The sequence below is a fragment of the Orcinus orca genome, chromosome 16, assembly GCF_937001465.1.
Source record: "Orcinus orca chromosome 16, mOrcOrc1.1, whole genome shotgun sequence".
NCBI classification, from domain to species: domain Eukaryota; kingdom Metazoa; phylum Chordata; class Mammalia; order Artiodactyla; family Delphinidae; genus Orcinus; species Orcinus orca.
Window position 1 is genome coordinate 56,794,116 of NC_064574.1, and position 24,056 is coordinate 56,818,171.

General features: G+C 47.0%; 1 protein-coding gene across 2 annotated transcripts in view; it reads left to right on the forward strand.

Annotated features, from left to right (window-relative positions):
* The window catches only part of ABAT (4-aminobutyrate aminotransferase), a 90,375-nt gene that overhangs the window by 37,116 nt on the left and 29,203 nt on the right, over nt 1-24,056 (forward strand). Inside the window, exons 2-5 of one of the 2 annotated variants that reach the window (XM_004270199.3) lie at nt 14,462-14,576; nt 19,924-20,021; nt 21,740-21,769; nt 23,788-23,905. In XM_004270199.3, coding sequence (XP_004270247.1) covers nt 14,507-14,576; nt 19,924-20,021; nt 21,740-21,769; nt 23,788-23,905 — 316 coding nt within the window. In that variant the 5' untranslated portion in view covers nt 14,462-14,506. The other variant, XM_049699926.1, reaches the window with a different exon arrangement.

Consider the following 24,056-nt stretch of genomic DNA (forward strand, 5'->3'; position numbering starts at 1 on the left):
TCTCAAAGAATCCAACTATCTCTCAAAGAATCCAACTATCTCTCAAAGAATCTCAAAGAATCAGATAATTTGTACTGAGGTTAATATAGGACAATGTCCCTGTTCTCAGACTATACAGGCTGAAGGATTTAGGGACGAAATTCACAATGTCTGCAACTATCTCTCAAAGAATCCAGAAGAGAGATAATAAATACATAGACTGATAAATAGATGGGTTAGGTACACATGTGGCCAAGTACTAACAATTGGTGGTTCTGGGATTATGGGTGGTTGTTGAGCTATGCTTGCATCTTTTCTGTACCGGCCACATGCTGGGCACTCTGCCTAGCTCGGCACGTGGATTGCCTCATGTAATCCTCAGAGCAGCCTCGGGATGGGGGAACTCTATCATACCCATTTCCCAGTTGAGAAAACAGAGGCAGAGCCAGATTCCAGCCCCAGCCAAAACCCACATGATGTCACTGCTCCACTGCCACCCTTCTTGTGAAATTACGAAGGATAACTCAACAGTCTCGCCCACTTCCAGTTTGAGTCTGAGTGACTTCACCTCTTTACTGTGGTGTAGAGGTTAAGAGCGCTGGATCTAGAGCCAGCCTGGGCTTGTATCCTGGCTTACCTACTTAGTGGCTGTGTGTTTCTGGGCAAGTCACTTAACCTCTCTGTGCTTCCAGTTTCCACCCCATCCCCCCCTTTTTGCGGGGGTTGGTAAGAGAGGAGGATCATTGTAACTGCTTCAGGGGATTGTTCTAAAAATTAAAGGCACTATTATATGGAAAAGCTTAAAAGAGGGTTGGCCCGAAGTAAGTGATCACTAAATACTGTTGTTGCTATTATTCTTGTAATCCCAGCACCCCTGCCTCAGCCAGTGATGGGTGAACCTGGAGGGTCTTTCCCTTCTGCACCCAGGGCTGGCTTTCTAGAGCTGGCCTCTGGGCAGGTGGCCCCTAGTGGGTACTGCAGAGATCTTGGGGTGGGGGGTATGGTAAGAGGCCTGCCTATCCCACCTCTTCCCAACAGAACTGCCCTCCTGCCTTCGCCTGGCAACGAGTTACTCAGGTGCGCTGTAAAGACCTCCAGGGAAACACACGTTTAGTCAGAGCCCATAAGCCCACGAGCTCACCAGAGCCTCCGAAGTCCATCCCAGGGGGCTGGAAGCAGCCTCCTGTGCTTTGTCTGTTTTGTGTTGCTTTCACCCCTTGACATTATGGGGGTGACTCTTCAGGGTGATCAAGAAAGAACCCAGGTAGGGAGTGTTTATCAGTTCACTCATGGCCTTTTGGTTTTGTGAACCAGATGTTCACACACTTGAAAAGTCATCCTGAGAGCAGACTGTGGTGGCCAGCGGGTGCGGGGGTGGGGGGAGCTGTATCTCAGTCCTGAGCAGCTGGGGCGGATCCTCAGTCATCCTGGTCCCCATCCACTGCCCCCTTCCAAGGGGGTGGAAAGGGAAGGACTGCTGCCATAGTGACCGCAGAACCCAGGCTGCCTCGGTGGAACCCTGTGCTCAGAGCATCCAGCTCTGGGAGCACACAGATGTTTGCTGGGCCTCCTCTGCCTCTGACATGTGCTCAGTGCTGGAGGTGATGAGACAGGCAGGTTGATGGCTGTCAAGTGATGCTGATGACCCTCGTCACGATGTGAAATTGTCTTCCTTGTTTACTTAGTTGTTGTCTGTCTCTTCCGCCGGAACAGAATGCAGGGACTCTGCTGTCTGGTCCCACCATCCCACCTGGGTCCTCAGGATTTAGTGTTGTGTCTTCAGGTCATAGGCTGTCAGGACATAGCAGTGCCTGCTGGCGGGCCCGTGAGTGAATGAATGAGTGAATACATGAATCTCACAGGCTAAAGGCAGAGACAGAGATGTGAACAGATAGTACAGGTGAACAGGAAAAGAATATGCGTATAAATCTGTGGCTAATCTAAACATGACAGACGTTGACAGTCGGAACAAGGTGGTAGGTAGAGTCAGATTCATCTTGTGTGTTTGAAATTTAACTATTTATTTATTGGCCATGCTATGCAGCTTGTGAGATCTTAGTTCCCCGACCAGGGATTGAACCCGGGCCCCAGCAATGAGAGCGCCGAGTCCTAACCACTGGACCGCCAGGGAATTCCCCTAAAATATTTAAAAAATAATAATAAAAGGAAAGATTGCTGGAGAAATACAGATGAGTGGCATCTAACCCTGAACTGAGAAGCAGGAAGGCTTCTTGGAGTAGGTGGCCGGAGGTGGCCACTCTGAAAAGGTACACAAGGGGTAAGGGAATATGCACAGGACGAGGGGCAGAAAGGACATTCCAACAGACAGGATCATGTGAGCGACAACCCGGAGGGAGCAAAGAGCAGAGTATGTACAGGTCAGCGTCCAGAGGGCAGGACATACAGGTTGGGGGCAGGGGGTACCCAGCCAAGCAGCTGGGCTTTATCCTGGGGGTAGCAAGGAGCCAAGGAATGTTGGGGCATTTCACATTTTTTAAATGTGAAAAAATAAGATGGTTTCAATAGAAAGCCCTCAACTCATTCCTGAAAGCCTTATCTTTTTGCCTGGAGGATGGCTGGGGGTTTTGTACATGTCTCAAGGAGTATCATTTTAGAGATTTTCTTCTTTTAATTAGCAAGTTTGTTTTCCTAAAACTATCAAAAAGCCATAAAATGGAGGCATTTTTCTCAACAGGAGGGAAGGCAGAGAACGCTGTTGATGAGAGAAACCCGGGGAGGTTTGGGCACCTGGGTGGGTTTCCCCTCCAGGGAGGATGCCAACCAGGAAATATTCCATGCCAGTTTTATTTACTCTGCGTATCTGGCTCTGTGTGGACAAAACACCGTGGAAGTGATGGATGTTTTGCGCTAGATCAATGCTCCAGCCTCACGTGTTGATAATCACCGGCAGCTGTGATCAGCCTTCTTCCCCAGACTCATGTCCCAGCTCTTTCTTTGGTGCTATATGTTGTCCTCCGGGGCCCACTCCTTTCAATAAACAAGCTAAACAAGGCATTGTGAGCTGTAGGGTTAAGGGCTCCAGCCGTCTGCCCTCTGTGGTCCCGTGGGAAGACTCCCTAAACAGACAGATTACGTTTGATGTCTCAGATGCTGCTAGATCTTTGGGGGGGGGGGCAGGTAAGGCTGGCATGAGGATCTTGGAAATCAACACACACGTGCCATCCAGAAGGCCTGACTGTTTGGCCAGGATCATATGACTGATGGCCATTGTGCCACATCAACAGCAAGGGGTGAGCCTGCTTGATTGGCTCAGAAGGCAGTGAATCGGCTGCTTTTTCACGACTCTATCTTTGGACCTCCCCTCCCCTTCGCTGTCTCTCTTGCACCAAAATGTTTAAAGCGTTGGCTAGAAGAATTAGGATGCAAGAAAAGGTAGGCAAACTCTTGGGTCACGTATTGATGTTTAAAACATGCAGTTAGCATTCTCTGTTACCTGGAGCTGTCCTAAGTGCCAGAGAGTCATAAAGATGCTGCTTCTTCCACGCCAAGGACCTTACATGCCGTAGGGTGGGATGGGGCGCCTCGTGGAATTTGGGCCTCTGCACCCTGGAAGGGACTGTGGGACAAGCTTTGGGGTTTAGGGAAAGTGCCACGTGTGGGTTGAGGTTGGAAACGAGTGTGTGGCTAAAAGATGAAGGTCTTGGGACTTCCCTGGCGGTCCAGTGGTTAAGACTTCATGCTTCCAGTGTAGGGGGCGTGTGTTTGATCCCTGGTCAGGAAACTAAGATCTCACATGCTGCAAGGTGCGGCAAAAAAAAAAAAAAAAGAAAAAGAAAAGATGACGGTCTTCAGGAAGGCTGCAAGCAGTGGTAACTGTTGAAGTTTTTTGTCCCTGTAAAGGAGGTGTATGTATGTTGGTCTCTGTTGATTGATGAGCTCTCTGGGTAAGGATCACAACCACCAAACTGGTAATATACCCAGATCTTAGTCTTCAAGCGCAGAGGGCCGTGGTTCTAACACAGCTCCACTATCTCCAGCTTTGTGTCCTTGCGCAAGTGGCAAAACCTCTCTGAGCCTATTCCCTCACCTGAAAAATGGGAGAGTAGTAGCTGCCTTCCAGGAGTGGATGAGATAGTGTGGGTAACGCTTGGCACAGGAGGGATTCATTCATTGAATTGTAGCAGACCCTGCATCACGCATCAGTGAAAGATCCTTTGAATTTCTGAAAAGTTAAAATATTTCCAAGGGATCGTAGGAATACTGTCGGGCACACACTGTAACTCCAGTCACCAAAAAAGTGCTTCCAAGTCGCCTGTGGTGCAGACCTGGAAGGAAATAAATGGCTCATTTGTTATACGCTGTGGTATTTGCATACTTAGCAGTTCCTGGAGTCCTTAAAATGATTTGGTTTCTCTAAACAGGAAGCACGTCTCCTCTCATCACGCTGACCTTATCTGTTGCTTGTTGGCCCCCCCGCTTGGGAACACTGGATCCTGAGGACAGAGCAGGGCATGTGCTCGCTCTGCAGGCACGTGCCGGCTCAGTGCAGGCGCCCCGTAAACATTTGTGAAGTTGAGCAGACTTGCGTACGTTGGCCTGGGTCAGCTTCTTCAGGGTTGGCAGCATCCTTCCCAGCCCAGATTCTGCTTTCTCACTCCTGCTCCCTTGTGGGGTTGGAAATCCAAAACTAGCCCAGCCATTCCAGGATGCGTCTTTACACCTGTTTCCTGCCCCCAGAATAAAGCCTGTGTCTCTCCCATTCAGAGGACTTGGACTTGAAGCCTTGTCTGTTCTTTCCTCCCTTCACTCTGTTCTAGTGATGCCGTGTTCATGCTGCCTGCATGCATGATTTAAGTTCACCTTATGCTTCCTGATGGAGCCTGGCGGGCTGGGGCAGGCAGGTGAACTGGGAGACAGGAGCCTGAGGATGGGAGATGTTGAGGCAGACCAGCGTCTGTCTCGTGGAAGCTGGATGTTCAGGCTGAAGCAGAGCTAGAGATTTGCACGTGCAAATGGTCCCTCCCAGCACTTGAGGCTGTAGAAGAAATACCTTCCCTGCAGAGGAGGGGTCTTTGGAAACTGAGAACATGGCCTGCGGGGAGCCTTCTCTTCTGCATCTTGTGTGTCGGCTTCAGTTGGCCGGAACCAAATTCTGTGCCTCGTGACCACATGGGTAGGTTTTATTCTTCCCACTTTACAGATGAGAAAACTGAGGCCCTGGTGAGCTGAGCAATGGTTTTTTTTTAATTAATTAATTAATTAATTTTTAGCTGTGTTGGGCCTTCGTTGCTGCATGTGGGCTTTCTCTAGTTGCAGTGAGCGGGGGCTACTCTTCGTTGCAGTGTGCAGGCTTCTCATTGCAGTGGCTTCTTTTGTCATGGAACACAGGCTCCAGGTGCGTGGGCTTCAGTAGTTGCAGCACGCGGGCTCAGTAGTTGTGGCTCCTGGGCTCTAGAGCGCAGGCTCAGTAGTTGTGGTGCACAGGCTTAGTTGCTCTGCGGCGTGTGGGATCTTCCTGGACCAGGACTTGAACCCATGTCCCCTGCATTGGCAGGCAGATTCTTAACCACTGTGCCACCAGGGAAGTCCTGAGCGACTTTTTTTTTGGCCATGCCACACGGCTTGTGGGATCTTAGTTCCCCGACCAGGAATTGAACCCCAGGCACTCACCTGGGCCCTCGGCAGTGAGAGCACAGAGTCCTAACCACTAGACTGCCAGGGAATTCCCTAGTTGAGCAACTTGCCCAGAGTCATCAAGCTAATAGACAGCACATTTGGGCCCAATTTCTGGCTCACGTTACTTTCTCAAATGAACCCTTAGTCTGTCTTAGGAGTCAACACTTGCCTGTTTCTAAGAACAATATTCCTCTCTCCTGATACAAGCCACTGATGATAGTATCATGCTCCACGAGGCAGGTTCTTAAAGGAAATCATGAGTGCAGGGTGGGAGGGCCGGGGTCTATTTTGCAGAGAAAACCAGGGAGGAGGAGTCACAGGAGTCGGGGCCGGAGGAGGGAAGCCAGGTCTGAGATGAAACCTTCTGTCCCAAGGCCACCGTCACAGGCCCATGAATGGGGCCCTGTTAGCCATCTGTAAAGGCCAGGCCTCTGGCTTTATTGGTTGCCATGACGACCCCTGGCCTTGACAATGGAGGCCCACTTAGCTGAACGTGTCATTGTGTCCCCATTGAGTCTGCAGAAAAGCCGACGGCTAGGGCTGCAGATGGGAAAGGAATGTCCCCAGCCTCTGCCAGCCCCTTTGTCTCTGTCCCTAGAGCAGATAGAAGAATGAGAAAGAGCATCTTCAGGGCCTCAGAGAGGTCTGGGGCTTCTATCTCTAGCTAATGACACGTGCAAAGATTTGGTGTTCATAGGGCCTGAGAGGCAGCATGGTGGAGAGATGAGTCCATCTTCGTAGGATGGTTCTGGAGTGTTTATTATTTATTCAGTGATTGTTCTCAGCCGGACACTGGGGCTGGGGATACAGCAGGGACCCGAGTCCCAGGTCTCAGTTCACCCTCTGCTAGCGCATGAGTTAGGTGCAATTGGTATTGTCCCCATTTTACAGAGGAGGAAACTGAAGCACAGAGAGGTTACTTAAGGTGCCCAAGGTCACACAGAAGGCAAAAGAGGCTGGTTTCACATCAAACACCCTGCATACCACCTCCCCAAAGGGCCACCTTGATCTTCTTCTTTCTCTTCTTTTTCATCTTTGGGATGTTTAACTTTCAAAGTCGGAAACCATTTCCAAGGATTTGGGGGCCATGCAGACCTGGGTCAAGTGCAGGGTCCACCGTTTACCCCTTAGGAAGGCGTTTCCAACCCTGCCTCGGGAGCTTCACCAATGCCCAGGTCAGATCCACCCCCCCAGGGCGGGGGTGGGGGGTGGGCGTCGTAGATGGAGAGCTCCCCTGATTCTCACGAGCAGCATGGGGAAGAATCACTGGCTTCTGAGACCCCAAAATCACTGGCTTTTGAGCTTGGGAAGCCATTCACCTCTGAGCCTGTCACCTGAGGTGGATACGAAAAGTAATATAGAAGATACAGGGCACACAGCAGGTGAGCCATAAACAGCAAGGGAGGGGATATGGTGATGTATGTATACATATAGCTGATTCAGTTTGTTATACAGCAGAAACTAACGCAACATTGTAAAGCAATTATACTCCAATAAAGATGTTAAAAAAAAATTCCAGCAACCAGTACTTTTGACTTTTTATTCTCCCTCCAAAGCGAATTGGGAAGGTTCCCCCCACCCCGCCCCCGCCCCCGTTCACCTGAATTCCTCTCCCCCTATTGATTTAAACATTGCTTTCTCCCAGCCCTGCCCACCCTTCAGTTGCACCAGGCAGATAAGAGGGAGCAGAGAGAACTAATTAGCATTTTAATTAGAGGAAAAGGGATAGGGAGCAGTGGGTGGAAACCCAAGGGTTTCAACTTGTTTTGACTGAAACGCACAGTAAGAAACAGCATTTATTGTAGGGGCTCTGGGTGTCTGAAACAAAGATCGCCCCCATCTGCCGCGTACTCTGATGGTTCCTATTCTGTCTAATTTATTGATTGATTGAAATTTCTCTTTAGGTTCTGTCAAGGAGAAAAGTCCCTGTCCTCCTTTAACACCTGTCTAAGGGCTGGTGGTCTCCATCCCAGCAAAAATAGGGGGCCTGGCCGAGGCCGGAAACCTTGGGTAGTCAACTGCATCCAACTTTTAATTTAACAACCTGTCTTGATTTTCTTACATTCTTTCCCCCATCACCTTTATTTGCCCCAGATGAAACTTTGAGGAAAAGGGGCTGGGGAGTGATTAGTAAGGGTTGTAGGAAAATAGCTTTATAAAGTTTAGAAAGCAAGTTGATCTCAGGGCTTCCCTGACAGTCCAGTGGTTAAGACTCGGAGCTTCCAAAGCATGGGGCGCGGGTTTGATCCCTGGTCGGGGAACTAAGATCCCAGGTGACTCTCGGCACAAACAAAAAGTTAAAAAAAAAAAAAAGATATAAAGCAAGTTGATTTCAAGAAGTACGTTAAGTAAATACATGTTGTACGAGATTAAGAATGTGAGGGAGAAGCAGTATGCTGGGAAGAGGTTTGGAAAACACAGAGGGAGATGGGATTTTAGGGACCAGGGGTGCCTGCAACCAGCTTGTTTCCATTCAGAGTCTGGGATTTCTCCAGCCCCGCCTTGGCCACAAGCCTCAGGGTGTGCCAGTGCTCAGAAAGCTCGCCCTCAGGCCCGGGATCCTTCAGGTCACCTCCTCCTTTTTCCAGATGTGCTGCAGATGGCAGAGGGCGTGGCGGGAGGAACAGGGTGATGCTGGGACCCCTTCTGGGGTAAGAGTGGAGGTGGGGAGTAGTGCTGCCAGGTATTCTGAGCAAACTGCTCGCCACATGCTTCTCGGGGTCAGAAGGGGCCTTAGAAACCATATGATCCAACACCTACATTTTACACACGAGGAAACCGAGGCCAGGAGAGTGATGTGTCTTCTGTGCGCAAGCCAAACAAGGGCTGTGGTGGACAGTCAGTGACACAGTGACTTTAGATTTGAGGGCAGGGGAATGTTATTGTTAAATTGTTGTTTTAACACAAATTTCAGACCTGCTCGCTAATTTTAAATATGATCTACCTTAAAAGGTATGTGGGACTGTCTGCCTTTCACAGCTCAAATGCGGTGAGTCCGGGAGCTGTGCTGAGCTCCGGGTACCTGGTGAACAGGAAGAACTCCATCCCCACTCTCTCGGGGTTTGCATTTTTCTAAGTGTGATTGGAGGGTTTTAGGCAGGAGAGTGATGTGAGATGAATTATCCTTTAAAAAGGTCAGAAACCAATTAGAAAACAGAAGGAGAGGAAGAGAGAAAGCCAGGAACCCCCTGAGGGCATCATTGCCCAGCCAGGTGAGAGACAGGCATGACTGGCCCCCAGCAAGACCCCTGGGCACCCAGCTCTCTGCTGTCACTGTTGCTGCTTTGCAGTCTCCGCCCGGGAAAAGGAGCTCCTCCTGTTACCGACTTGCATCTGAGGGGCCCCAGAGTGAGTCTGCAGGGAGAGTCTGCCTGTAGGCTGTCCCCTTTCCTCAGTGATCCCAGAAACCTCCAGGGATCTCAGACCACAGAGCTCTAGAATCAACGACTGCACTATTACAGTGCACGTGACAGACATCACTAATCTATCACAGCTCTTTTGAAGCTGGGTCTTGCTCTGCATTTCATCAGAGTGCCTATGCACGGTGCCTGGCATATCACAGGGGCACAGGGACATCTGCTAAGTGAATGAATGAAGCAGATGGGTCAAATGACAACTTGCGATCACACAGCCTGTAGCGGCAGGAATTCAAACGCAGGCCTCTATGATCAGGATGTGTCATTGCCCTCTATGCCCTTTTCTGGTCCTCTCTCTCCCCTCTGTGAAAGAGGAGGGATCACTCAACAATTCTCTTTTTTATTGAGGTCAAATTCACATAACAAAATTAACTATCAACCATCTTCAGTGAACAATTCTGTGCCTTTTAATACATTCACAATGTCGTACAACCATCACCACTATCTAGTTCCAAAATTTTTCATCACCCAAAATAGAAACCCCGTGTCCATTCAATAGTCACTCCCACTATCCTCTCTTCCCAGCCCCTGGCAACCACTGATCTGCCTTCTATCTCTTTGGATTTACCTATTCTTGAAGTTTTATATATAAACAGAATCTTACAATGTGTGACCTTTGACGTCTGGATTCCTGCATTTACCATAATGTCTTTGAGGTTCATCCATGTTGTATCGGTGCTTCTTTCCTTTTCATGGCGAATAATACTCCCTGGTATAGACAGACCGCATGGTGTTCATCTGCTCATCCACTGAGGGACAGTGGGTTGTTTCCAACTTCTGATGATTGTGAATGGTGCTGCTGTGAACATGCATGTTTATGTATTTATTCCTATTTTCAGTTCTTTTGGGAGTGGAATTGCTGGGCCATATAGTAATCCTACGTTTAACATTTTGAGGAAGGCATAATTCTTAAACCACCATCTCTAAGGCTGAGGGTTTAGGAGCTGGTCCCTGGCTGCTTCCTCGCCATCATCTCCCACCCTGGTTGGTGCCCTCCACTCAGCTCACCCCAGCAAGCCCCCCTCCCCAGCTCAACAGTGACCCCAGCGTCTCATTGACACGCTGAGTACTCATTCCCTCCCTGTCCTCTGGGACTTGACTGAACAGGATCCTTCCGGATAAGACGAGCAGCTGGCACCCTCTCTCCTTGAGAGGGTCTCCAGAGGGTTCCATCTGGCGATCAGCTGTTTCTGCCCCTCATCTTCCCTTCCACTCTGTGATTTCTTGCCTGAATCCTTGGCCATTCCATGTCCTTTCATGCCTCCGAGCATTAGCTCAGGCCTTACCTCCCCTTTCTTCTGTGACTTCTGAAATCTCGCAGCCTTTCAAGGGGCAGCACGCCCCCCAACCCAGAATTAATTTCTCTGTTCCCATGGTACCTTGCTTATACCAGCAAAAGTCAGGGTTCCATTCTGTCTTATACAGAATTAGTTGTTGACAGTGAACTGGAAATTTTTTCACCTGCATATCCTGCCAGGTTATTTTAAGAATTTATCAACATGATGCGTAAAGCAGCTAGTACATTAAATTCTCCCATTTTTTCTCCCTTCATTCCTCTGACACTAAATTATGAGCTTCAGAAAGAGAGGAGCATTTTATCCATCTTCGTTTTCTCCTATGCCTAAATAATGCAGTGCCTTGCCTGAAACAGGTGCCTAATTAATTTTGTTGATTGAATTAGTGGGCCAGGGACAGTGAATGAATGACATTAATTCTTCTGATTGTTGGAAATATATTGTGCTAAGAACTAACGTCTGATAGAGATCAGGTTTCGTTATAAGGTCAGTTTCAACTGCGGGCCACTGAAATATCACTGAGATATATTTCCCAGTGTGACATTTTGTAATTGAAAGTGTATAGATGTGACTTTCACTTTTGCAGAGCATTCAAATGTTAATATGCTAGCTCTCCGAGATTCTCGCATTTTCAAAAACACATCTAGCATTTTCAAAAACACGTCTACTGGAAATTGAACTGTGTGGAGTCTTAAGTGCTCCCGTTTGAGACCAATGCTCTTAAATGAGAGACAGCAACTACTCTTTCTACCTAGTTACCAGGCTGCTAAAAATTAACAGGCTTGCATTGAGTTGGCTGTTCTGGAATAGATCAAATATCCATTGAGTTATCAAGGAAAGAGTCTGGTTTCTCAGTTAATTTAAGGTCGCACCTTCCAAGCCCATGCTTTTCTCAATAATATTTTCTCGGGTGAAAAGCCATAAAATTTCCCCTCTGAACTAGATCATTTGTATTCATCAAGCCCCGTTGCTTCTACAGTAGGTGTTTTGTTATTCACTGACTTAATCGATGCTGTAATGAAGGGTTTGGGGTCAGGCAGTCCGAAGCAATCCTATGACCAAATCCAAATACCATAACTCCTCCGAGCTTCCATCTCGTCGTCTCTGAAACGGAGAGATACACTACTGCTGGTTGAGCAGATTGAGGGGAATAAAGTACCCTTCAGAACAGTCACTTCCACCCTGGAGGAATCCCGATCCCCCACTGGGCAGAGAAGGTTTGCCGCCCAGAAGTCTTCATCCTTAGCCACCCTGCAGGGCCTTGCTCCACCTGCAGTGCTGAGTAGAAGCAGCCTTATTATGGTTTTGTTTATCATTTTCTTTTTCTTTTATTGGCTGTGCCGTGTGGCATGTGAGATCTTAGTTCCCTGACCAGGGATCGAACCTGCACCCCCTGCAGTGGAAGCACGGAGTCTAAATCACTGGACCACCGGGGAAGTCCCAGAAGAGGCATTATTATTCCCAGTGCACTCCCAAAATTTGGGGCTCTGACGCTCTAACCATGCTGTTAGCTAGGATTCTGTTTGCAAGCAACAGAAATCCATTCAAAGTAATGCAAGCAAGCCCCGAAAAGTGGGGAAGGGGGAGGCTTTCTGGACTTTCTTACCAAGGCACTATTAGGATGGGAACACTTTTCCCTCACTCCTGATGTTTCCTCCCACGTGGAGGGACATCTTTGAGCGTAACACTCCTGGCTCTCCCCTGCCCCCACCCACTCACCCCCCGGGAAGGTAACTCAGGTCCCCCCAACAGGTTCAGAAGTGGGTGCTGCACTCATGGCCGAGCTGAGCTGCAGGCTTGAGATGGAACCAGGGAGTCCCCCACATGCTGGACCCACTTTCTCTCTCCTGTGGCTGCTTCTCTCTAGTGCACAGGCCACATTCTTCTCCATGAAAAGACCCTGTTTGGGGACTTCTCTGGTGGTCCAGTGGTTAAGACTCTGCTCCCAATGCATGGGGCCTGGGTTCGATCCCTGGTCAGGGAACTAGATGCCGCATGCCGCAACTAATGATCCCGCACACGGCAACGAAGATCCCGCATGCCACAACTAAGACCCAGCGCAGCCAAATTAATTAATTAAACAAAAGACCCTGTTTGAACGCCAGCTCCTCTTACAAGGTAGATAGTGGCTGACCCAACAGCTCCCAGGACTCTGGCCCAGCCGGGACCAGTCAGGTATGACCAGTGGGGCTGGGTCACACAGAACAGACCTGGCTGCCATGTCTACACCCCTGTAGATGGAGGGAGAAGTTTCTGAGAATGGTGAATGGTGACATTTGCTGACCCTGGACTCAGACAGCTGAGTTCTGTTTTCAGATCCACCATTAACATCTATGTACCTCAGTTTCCTCATCTGTAAAAAGGGTGTGATATAGCATTGTTGTGGGTGTTAATAATAATAATAAATGTTAATAATACTGTATGTAAAGTGCTTAGCACAGTGGGCAGCATGTAGAAAGGACTCGGGAAACAGAGTAATAATGAGAAGCGAATGCTTCCGTCGTTGTTCTGAGAAACAATACAGGTCTATACCCAGTATTGTAGGTACGCAAGGAAAATACATGTGCCAAGTAACAAAGCATGTATTTAGTGAGAAGACCCACAAACAAAAAGATGCACAGGGAGTATGTTTGAATGGTGGCCTGGGGAGAGGGGGATGGAGGGGGGAGAGGTGATAAAAAGAAGCAGATAAACAATGCGGGAGGGAGGTTTTGCTCCAGGCCTACAGTGCAAAGGCAACTAACAGAGCTAGGTGCCGGGATTTGGGATCAGGGCTTAGGAGCAATCTGGAGAGAATCAACCAACACACCTGTAAAGTGGGAGCTGGGAACCCTGACTCCCTGGGGCTGCGTAGAGTAACTATCTACTGGGCTCTGGGCCTGTTCCAGTTTCAAAACTGAAAATCCCACATTCCAGGGACCCCTCTCAGTCCAGAACAAACTTGGGAGAAGTACAACCCCCAAAATGGGCCACCGGATACGCCTCTGGATCTGCAGGATTCCCAACCACCGATATTCTGTATGTGAACAGGGCAGAGGGAGCTCCCTGCTTCCCACATTGAGCAGTCATCATGACGTCTGCTGTGAAGTTTCGTCCGTCTGGGTCTTTCCATCGTGTAGAACACACGCCTGCCTTGCTTATCCCAGGTGGAGGATGCCCTGAGCTTGCCAGCTCACCTACAGAGAGCTCTCAAGCCAACTCTGTCCCCTCTCTTTGTTTTTCCATCTAGAAAATGGGCATAATAATCCTACCTGGCTACAAGGTCAAATGAAAACATGTGAACAGGCTTTGATTTAAAGTGTATATTCTGGGGAATGCCCTGGAGGTCCAGTGGTTAGGTCTCGAAGCTTTCACTGCTGTGGCCTGGGTTCAATCCCTGGTCCAGGAACTAAGATCCTGCAAGTCACGCGGTCAAAAAGTTTTTTGTTTAAAGTTTATATTCTGGGCTTCCCTGGTGGCGCAGTGGTTGAGAATCCACTTGCCAATGCAGGGGACACGGGTTCAATCCCTGGTCCGGGAAGATCCCACATGCCGCGGAGCAACTAAGCCCATGCACCACAACTACTGAGCCTGCAGTCTACAGCCTGTGAGCCACAACTACTTAGCCCACGTGCCACAACTACTGAAGCCCGCATGACTAGAGCCCGTGCTCCGCAACAAGAGAAAACACCGCAATGAGAAGCCCGCGCACCAAAACAAAGAGTAGCCCCTGCTCACCGCAACTAGAGAAAGGCCACACTCAGCAATGACCCAACGCAGCCAAAAATAAATAAAATAAATTTATTTTTTAAAAAAGTTTAGGGCTTCCCTGGTGGCGCAGTGGTTGAGAGTCCGCCTGCCGATGCAGGGGACACGAGTTCGTGCCCCGGTCCAGGAAGATCACACATGCCGCGGAGCGGCTGGGCCCGTGAGCCATGGCCGCTGAGCCTGCGCGTCCGGAGAGGCCACAACAGTGAGAGGCCCGCGTACCACCAAAAAAAAAAAAAAAAAAAAGTTTATATTCTGTATAAAAGCAAAGGATTTCATATTAGAAGAACCTTCTCCACTGTGTGGGGAAATTGTGGGGAGTGGGATACTTGGCCAGCAAGGGTGTGGTCTTGGTTGGCGTGACTCTGTGCTTCTGTTTTCTTTCAGGGCAGGAGCGTGTGACAGGGGTCTCTGTTGCCGGTGGAGGTGACCATGGCCTCCATGTTGCTCACCCGGCGGCTGGCCTGCAGCTTCCAGCACAACTACCGCCTGCTGGTGCCCGGTAAGCCCTAGGGGGGGTCTCGGCAAGAACTGTCCCTAATGGAAGACACAATCCAGACTAGGGATTTGGGGTCTGAAAAAGTCCTTGGGGATAAAGGGATCCACTGTCCCACCCACCCCCATAAAACTGTCCCCATCGCCACACCTCCCATCTCCACCATGTGTTCCTGTCCCCGGGTGGACAGCTCTGCAGTGGTCAGGGAGCTGATCCATCCTGGAGCCACTCTGCTGGCACGGAGGTGGTGGTCCCAGCAGCCAGAAGGGCCCAGCTGGCTGCATAGGGATTGCTGGAGAAAACATAGCTGGGTTTACTGCGGAGAAACAAGAAAACTACAGAAGTCCTTGTAATTCACCCGAAAGCTTCAAGGGCACTGGGTGGGAGGCCCCATCCCAGGAATGTCCACCCCACCCTCTCCCTCACCTCCACTCACCCTGCACCTAACCGGCCAACAGCACTGGCTCATTCTGCCGCCGTGGTCTCTCTCAGATGCTTCTACTTCTCTCTGTCTCGCTGAGTTCAGTGTAGCCCAGTGAGCACCCTGCCCGCGTGATCTCAGGAGACCTCCCTCCCTATAGTCTAATGAGGAAGGAAAGGGTGAATCCCATTTTACAGATGAGAAAACTGAGGCTCAAGAAGCAAAGTCACGCAGCCCCTTGAATGCAAGTCAGTCCGGCTCCAGTCACTGGGTTATCATCACCACTCCCCCACGTGCCTCCCAGCAGCTCTGGGAGAGGGAGGCTTGCAGTAGCCTCCTTTGGACGCCAGCCCCTCCAGGCTGTCCCCAGTTTTCAGAGCCCCGTGCTTGCTGTCACAATGTCCCCTTCTTATTGTCAGTCCTGTCTGCCTTCTGAAGACAAATTGTTTGCCGAGGCCTTGATTTGCATGTTGAATGTTGCAGGTGTTTATATCCTGAGTGCGATAAAAAGCAGGAATGTTCTCTCCTCTCCCACAGGTTTTATTTTTAAATAAACATTTTCTTTTGGAATATTTTAGGTATGCAGAGAAATTGCAGAGGCAGTACAAGGAGATCCCATATGCTCCTCACCTAGTTTTCCCCAGTGTTAGCATCTTACATCACCAGGATGCATTTGTCACAGCTGAGGAACTGACCTTGGTACGTTGCTCTGAACCAAACTGAGACTCAGAGAGGTTATGTAAGTTTCCCAGAGTCTCAGAGCCTGCCAGTGACTGAGCCAGGCTTTGAGCCGAGCCAGGTTGCCCCAGGACCCACACCCTTAACTACATATTAATTATCTATTGTGATATAACAAATACCTGCAAACTTAAGAGGTTAAAATAATGCACGTTTATTATCTCACAGTTTTTGTGGATTATGAATCCAAGGCTTGGTGGACGCTCTGGGTCCAGGTCTCTCATGAGGCACAGTTGAGCTGGTACCAGGGCTGTGGTCCTGTGTGACGGTTCACCGGGGGAGCCGGGGATCCACCCTCAAGCTCAGTCACGTGGCTGTGGCTGGATTCAGTGCCACGTGGATGTCTTCATGCAGTAGCTCACAACACGGCAGCTGCTTCCTCAGGGTGAGGGAGAGAAGTGGGTGCCCAAGTGGGGAGCCACAGGCTGCTACCACCCTCACTGTGTTCAGATGCTTCCGTGCAGTGCCTCCACCCACTGGATCACTGCAAAGCCATTAAACATGCTGATAGTTCATGGCCTGAGACAGTGTTCCCAATGGCATCATGCAAAGCGTTTGTAATCTTGTATCAGCAAGTAGAGCACAGAGACCGGGAGACCAGGCAGCAAAATGGTTCTCTCTGGGTGGTGAAATTAGACGTGTTTGTTTTTTCATTGTTGCTTACTGATATTTTCCTAGTTAAGAGTAAGTGGGGTGGACAGTTGAGGGGAGGGATAAGGTATGTTGTTTTGTTCTTAAACAAAAGCAGAGCAAACAACTCCGGTGGAACGTGACCTTGATTTTGGCCAGGCTCACATACAGAACCCTTGCTATTTGGGAAAATGACATTCATTTATTACTCTCAGCAGAAGACTAAGAGGACGTTAAAAACATTGGATGGCTGCTTTTACAGTTTAGAGTTAAAAAATGACTGTGTGGATTGGCACGGCCACAGAGGGCTGGGCTGGATTTACCCGCTGTGCCTGGTCTTGTGCGTCAGGGCACACCCCTGGCTTCTGGGTGTGCTGCTTTATTCATGAATGAAAATGCTGGATCATTCAATATTAATGCAAACATTTTTTGGCTTCCTTGTACTTTTGATAGTAATTTGCCTCTGGGGGAAGTGAGTCGTTTTGCTGCAAACGTTTCATTTGAAAGACCCACACTAGATGAAATGGAAGATACATCAGTTACATTCACAGTATCTGGGAAAGGAGAGGTCCAGCGGACAGATTTCCAGCTTAGCCACTCAACAGACGTGTGACTTTGGGCAAATTAATTGACCTTTCTGAGCTTTAGTGTCTTCTTTAACATGAGAATCATAATAACGTTTACCACCTAGGGGGTTGTGAGCGTTACATGCAGTAATCCATGTAAATTGCTCAGAATAATGCCTGGTATGTTCACCATTAGTGCTCAGTAAATGGACATCTACTCATGCAACTTGGTATAAGCGATCCCAGAAAAGGCTTCCTTGACAATTTAAATCTTGTTCTTTTTTTGTGTGTGTGGTTTATGGCATTATATATCATCAAGAGAAAATTTATCGTATTGGTATTTGGTTACTTTCCTCTACAAAAAATCAAAATTGAGATATAGTGGGAAAAGCACAAGTATTCTGGATTTAGGTTCTGGCCTTGCAACTCACTAGCTGTGTGACCTCAGGAAAGTTGCTTAACCTCTCTGATCCTCATCTGTAAAATGGGGACAACATCATCTCACAAAAAGGTTGTGGATTAATTAAAACAAGAGGTGAGCGTTTGCCTAGGTAGGGCCTGTCTAGCACAAAGTAGGGACTGAAACTGTGTTAGCTTCCCCATCTTCCTTTTTCTGATAGCACAGTTGCCAAAAAACTCACCAGACTCTGATTTTCAGGATTTCTGCCCAGAGGTTTTGGCCCTCTTCCATCCACACCCACAAAGACTTGGCACATGGTAGGAACCAGTGCAGTTCTTGACCCAGACCCATCCGCCTTGCACCTGGCCATGGCCTCCCCGCCTCATGCCCCATTGATCTCTGCTCCCAGTGGAAGGATCCTTCCCCTCTATCCACTGCCTCTCCTAGCTCCTACCCCAACCCCACCTCCCAGTCCTGTTTACTCATGGTCTTGGCATCTTCATAACCGTGACTCCACATGACCCCACACGCTCCCTGTCATCAGGATCCTTTCAGCTGCAGGTCCTACTGCTAACTCCCTCCATTCCTGGTATTCCTGCTTTCCAACCCCCAAGAAGTCTGATTCCTACAATGCGATGTCAAGACATTTTCTGGAGAAAGGAAGGGAGGACTTGTGTATCCTCATGAGAGGGCAACTTACTACTTACAAATTTTTCACTTTCCCCCTTTGCTGGAGACAAAGCAAGACCAGCACTGGTTAAGAGCTCTTTTTATCCAAATAGGCATCCCTGTTGAATGCAGGTCTAGTTGGACTCAGTCTTGACCAGTAACCCTGAGCTCTGGAAGAGAGAAAGAGTTTACAGTTTTCTTAGAAGTCATCAGTGTGTTCCATGACCTTTAACTCTCTGCTAATGGAATAAATGGTAATTCCCTTTTCAGTGTAAGATCAAACAAAAGATAATAAAAGCTGGTACCTTCATGCCTCAAAATAAGGGTAGTTTTGGATTTTAACTGGATTTTACGTTCAAAGGGCTACACTTTATTGCATAATTAATTCAGAAACCTTCTTTGATATTCAAAGCAATTATGAAAAATTAAGAATGAATTTAAATATGTTTTCTAATATCATGGCTTTTTATAGTTTGGCAAGTTGTGTGTGTGTGTGTGTGTGTGTGTGACACAGAGAGAGAGAAAACAGAGAGAGATGCTAGCATGTTTTAGTGTTAGTTTCCTTTCCTATGTAATGCAAACAATAACAACCTACCCCTCAGGGTTGTGGAAAGATAAAATAAGATCACACATATGATTTATATGAAGCATCTAGAGATTCCCTAGTTTGATGCAAGTATGGCAACCCGTGTAAGAGGAACTCACATTTGCCAACCACCAAATATGTGCCAGGAAGATGAAAGATGAACAGGGACATTAAAAGGATTTCTAGGGGTTACTGATTATAAATCATTACACACTTATCTTGGATTCCGCACAGCCGTCTTTTGCTTAGCGATCAGTGAGACTTGGAATTGAAACTACCCTTCATTTCAGCAAGATGCTGAGCTAAAAAGTTCTGTGAGGTTAGCCTGGGAACTCAAGTTTATTTAACCCTCTACAAGTTTATTACTATGCAAAAAATGTGAAATCAGTTTCAAGCAAATCACTTGTGCCCCAAATATTTTTTAACCAAAAAAATCTATAAGTGAGGACCACCTGAATTTAGACATTTGCTTATTCTCTCCTGGATGATTTTTGATCGATGCAACTAGGGGCACAACTCCTGGGTGGGTGCTACTGGCATCTAGTGGGTGGAGGCCAGGGAGGCTGTTAAACATCCTGCAGTGCCCAGGGCAATCTCCCACAGCAGAGAAGATACAGCCCACAGTGTCAATAGGCCCGAGGCGGAGAAACTCAGGTCTATATATACATATGGATATAGATTAAATTTTTTACAAAATTTGGATAATTTTTATAATGGGTACATAATATTGCCAGTATTCCGCTGTCTGTGAAATGGTAGAATGTGGCATATTCTATTCAGCAACTCTCCATTGTTGGACATTTAGGTTGTTTCCTCTTTGTTGTTGTTAGAAACAATACTATGACAAATATTTTTTGTGTGTTTTGGTTTTTTTCTTTTGGCCTCCCTGTGCTGTATGCGGGATCTTAGTTCCTCGACCAGGGATCAAACCCATGCCCCCCGCAGTGGAAGCACGGAGTATTAACCACGGGACCGCCAGGGAAGTCCCAATATTTTTAACCTATATCTTTGTGCACCGGTCCCATTATTTTCTTGGGATGAATCCTAAACACTGAGATTGCTCACTCGAAAGGAATAGGAAGCCGGCATCAGCTTATCCTCACACCAGCAGGACGTGAGCATGCCTTCTTGCTTACAGCTTCACTGGCACCAGGTTTTCCCGTTTCTTTAAATCCTCAGGGTTCTTGTGGTGCCCACGTGGCCACACTCAGAGTTCTGGGGCAGTCTGGCGGGGATGGGGCTGAGGTACTGGCACTGCCTCTGTTAGGGACATTGGGTGTTATAAGGGCAGGAGTCTCACATCTGCAGTCCCCAGGGGTTCTCACCATCTTTGTTTACTGCAGGATCCAGACACATCAGTCAGGCCGCAGCCAAAGTCGACATTGAATTTGATTATGATGGGCCTTTGATGAAGACGGAAGTCCCAGGGCCTAGATCTCTGGTGAGTTGAGCACAGCTGAATGGTGTATTTCAGAAAAGAGCAAAAAGTGTCCATGGGGCAAGAACACAGCCAAGCTGAGGGCCCAGTATCCTTACCTCCTTTCAGAGTTCACCATTAGAGATCCTGAACCTTAAACCAAGCCATTCCTTCATAAGAAGCCAAAAAAGTCTTCTCAGAGGAGATGTATCAGTTGTCTATTGCCACAATAATGCTGTGTAACAAACAGTCACAAAACCTCCGCAGCATACAAGTTGCTCACGCATCCAGGGTTAACTGGCAGTTGGGTAGGCAGCTCTCTTGGGCTCATCTACATGCCTGAGGGATGACTGGCTAGGCTTGTCTTGGGTCACTGTGGTGACTTGGCTCTGCTTTGTGCATCTCTCATGCTCCAGCCAGCCAGGCTGAGCTTGTTCTCACAGTGACCGAAGAGGAGAGCTTGCTGTAGGTCTCTTGAGCTAGGCTCCACACTGGCCCACCATCATTTCCACTTCATTCTGTTGGCCAAAGCAAGTTACATGGCTTGCTTTGAGTCCAGAGTCAGGGGCTGGGGCACAGCGTTCCAACAACAGTGAAGGAACATGACGATGTGATATGTAGCACATGCCCCACTGAGCTTGATCTTAAAGGGCCACAAGGAGGAATTTGATGAAGGAGTGCATTCTGTTCTAGGCAAGGGGAATGATGTACAGAGAAGCCCTCAGGGTGACAGTACAGGGTGTATGAGAGTAGCTCTGAATCCCTGGAATTGATGTTAGCCTGTGAGATGGAAGAGACACAGGTGAGTGAGGGGTGTTGCTGCTTCTCCTCAAAGAAGCTACAAAACCTGCATATAACACACTTTGGAAGGCTGGTTAACCTTGATTCTGTGTTGTAATGTGCAATACTATTTCTAATGTTTGCACCTAAAATATAACAGTGTAAACCTTTTTAATACAAATTTATTTTCTTTGCATATTTTGCAGATTTTATCCACAGTGTCTTTTTTTTTAAGTCAAAAGCTATCTCTTTTGTCGTTGAAACTATTTAATAAATACAGAAATCTTTGTACCAATGTAAATGATTGTAGTTATTTTGCATAGTCTTTTGCTGACAAAAGACTTTTTTCATGCATATTTCTATTGGGGAGGGGTGGATTTTAATTTAATAATCGTAAAATACTTGGAATAAATTTCATATTCTTGTCATGAATATTATTTTGTATTTTTACGTGGAAATACATAGTTTTATGACACTAATTGCTAAAGTTTACTTTATGTTGACTTGATTTTAAAGAAGAAATCCTTGTAATAGTAAAACCACTAGTTTGTAATTCCCAGTTTCTATGTGGAATTGTACAAGCGGGGTGTTCAGATTATAATTATAAATGGTTCTTTGATGTGCAAATTTCTATTTTCAGTTAATTTTATTTTCCTAATGGGATGTTAAAGCCTTTTTTTTACTCCTTAATAAAAAGAGAGCCCATGCTTTTCTGGACATTAGATAAATATCTTCAGCTTAAATTTTTTTGTTAAATAGTTTATTTGACTGTAATCTTTGAAGTGTCTAAACCTCCACCCTGTCTGTTGTACTGGTAATTTAACTGGCAGGAATTGTTTCCTGCCAACTAATTCTATTAAGCAATTTAAAAATATTTATAATATTGGGAAAACATGAAAGATTTTAAGCTGCTCTGGCAAGCATGTGTCCTTGCTTTAATGCTTTTCTCTTCTCTCCTGCAGGAGTTAATGAAACAGCTGAATGTAATTCAGGTGAGTGGGAATGAAATAGCTGAATGTAATTCAGGTGAGTGGGGATGAAATAACAATCCTTCCATTGCTTCTTTGTTACAGTTTCACCAAAGGAGGCAAACACTTAATCTGTGCTGGCTCTTTTTTTAAAACATGCAGCTGACTTTTTTTTTTTTTTTTTTGCGGTATGTGGGCCTCTCACTGTTGTGGCCCCTCCCGTTGCCGAGCCCAGGCTCCGGACGCGCAGGCTCAACGGCCATGGCTCACGGGCCCAGCCGCTCTGAGGCATGTGGGATCTTCCCGGACCGGGGCACAAACCGGTGTCCCCTGCATCGGCAGGCGGACTCTCAACCACTGCGCCACCAGGGAAGCCCATGCAGCTGACTTTTGATCTAAACATTTTTTTTCTAATTTCCCTTGTGATTTCTTCTTTGACTCATTGGTTATTTATGTGTTGTGTAATTTCCACATTTTGGTGAACTTCCCAAACTTCTTTCTTTCTTTCTTTTTAAATTTTTTTAAATTTTATTTATTTATTTATGGATGCGTTGGGTCTTTATTGCTGTGCGCGGGCTTTAGTTGCAGCGAGCGGGGGCTATGCTTCTTTGCAGTGCACAGGCTTCTCATTGCAGTGGCTTCTCTTGTTGGGGAGCACGGGCTCTAGTCATGTGGGCTTCAGTAGTTGTGGCACGCAGGCTCTAGACTGCAGGCTCAGTAGTTGTGGTGCACAGGATTAATTGCTCCGCGGCATGTAGGATCTCCCCGGACCAGGGCTCGAACCTGTGTCCCCTGCGTTGGCAGGCAGATTCTTAACCACTGTGTCACCGGGGAAGCCCCCCAAACTTCTTTCTGTTATCGATTTCTAATCTCATCTCATTCTGTTGGGGTTGGAAACTTATTTTGAGTGATTTCAATCCTTTGAAATTTATTGAGCCTTTTTTATGGCCTAGCATATCGTCTATTCTGGAAAATGTTCCACATGCGCTCAAGAGGGACATGAACCCTACTGTTGTTGGGTGGGGTGTTCCATGCATGTCTGTGAGATCTATTGATCTGGAGTGTATTCACATTAATCTTCTGCCTGTTTGTTCAATCCATTGCTGAAAACCAGGTACCGAAGTCTCCAACTAGTCTTATAGAATTATTTTTCCCTTCAATTCTGTTGGGTTTTGCTTCATGTATTTTGGGGCTGTGTTATCAGGTGCTTATATGTTTATAGTCATCTTAGTGGATGGACCCTTTTGTCATCATAAAATGCCTCTCTTTACCTCTAGGAACATTTTGTTTGTTTTACAGTCAATTTTGTCTGATATTAGTAGACACCATGGCATCTTTCTTATGATTGCTGTGAGAATCATATATCTTTTCCCATATTTTTACTTTCAACCTCATTTGTATTCTTGAATCTAAAGTATGTCTCATGTAGACAGTGTATAGCTGAATCTTATTTTTTAACTTTTTTTTTAACTGAATCTTTTTATCCAGTCTGATGGTTTCTGATTTTTTTTATTGAATTGCTTAATCCATGCACAGTTAATGTTATTATTGGTGTAGTTGTATTTACAGCTTCCATTTTATTTTTTGTTCTCTCTCTGTCTCATGTCTTTTTTGTTCCTCTCTTCATTTTCTACTAATTTTTTGTACATAAAGTGAATATCTTCTAGTGTACCATTTTCATTTGTTTCATAATCACTATATATTTTTTAGTTTTCTTAGGCCCTAAGGCTTACTATATACATTTTAACTTTTCAGAATCTTCTTCAGAGTTATATCTCCATCTTTTTTGTTGTGATATATAAAACACATACAGAAAAAAATCATAAAATACAAATCCACAGCCTAATAAACAATTATAAAGCAAATCACCCATGTAATTACCAGCAGGGCAAAAAATCCAACACTGCCAGCACCCACAGATACCGTCCATGTGTCCATAAATGGGCAGGACATGGCTTACTTCATCAATTCAAGCTTAATCCTGAAAGACTGAGGGTCTAAGGAATTGCAGTGAGCCTGATCCAGTCTCTCCTTTCCCCAAGAATGCAGAAGCCGTGCACTTTTTCTGCAATTACGAAGAGAGCCGAGGCAATTACCTGGTGGACGTGGATGGCAACCGGATGTTGGATCTTTATTCCCAGATCTCCTCTGTCCCCATAGGTAAGAGCTGGAAAATCAGTCCCTGAATGTAGCCTGTGTCTCTGTGTAGTTGTGGCTCTCCAGACTTCAGCCACTCCTTCCAAGATGTGCATCCTTGTGTGCAGCCAGACACTTCCCTCAAGGGCAGAGAAAAGGAACAGGTCATTCGTAG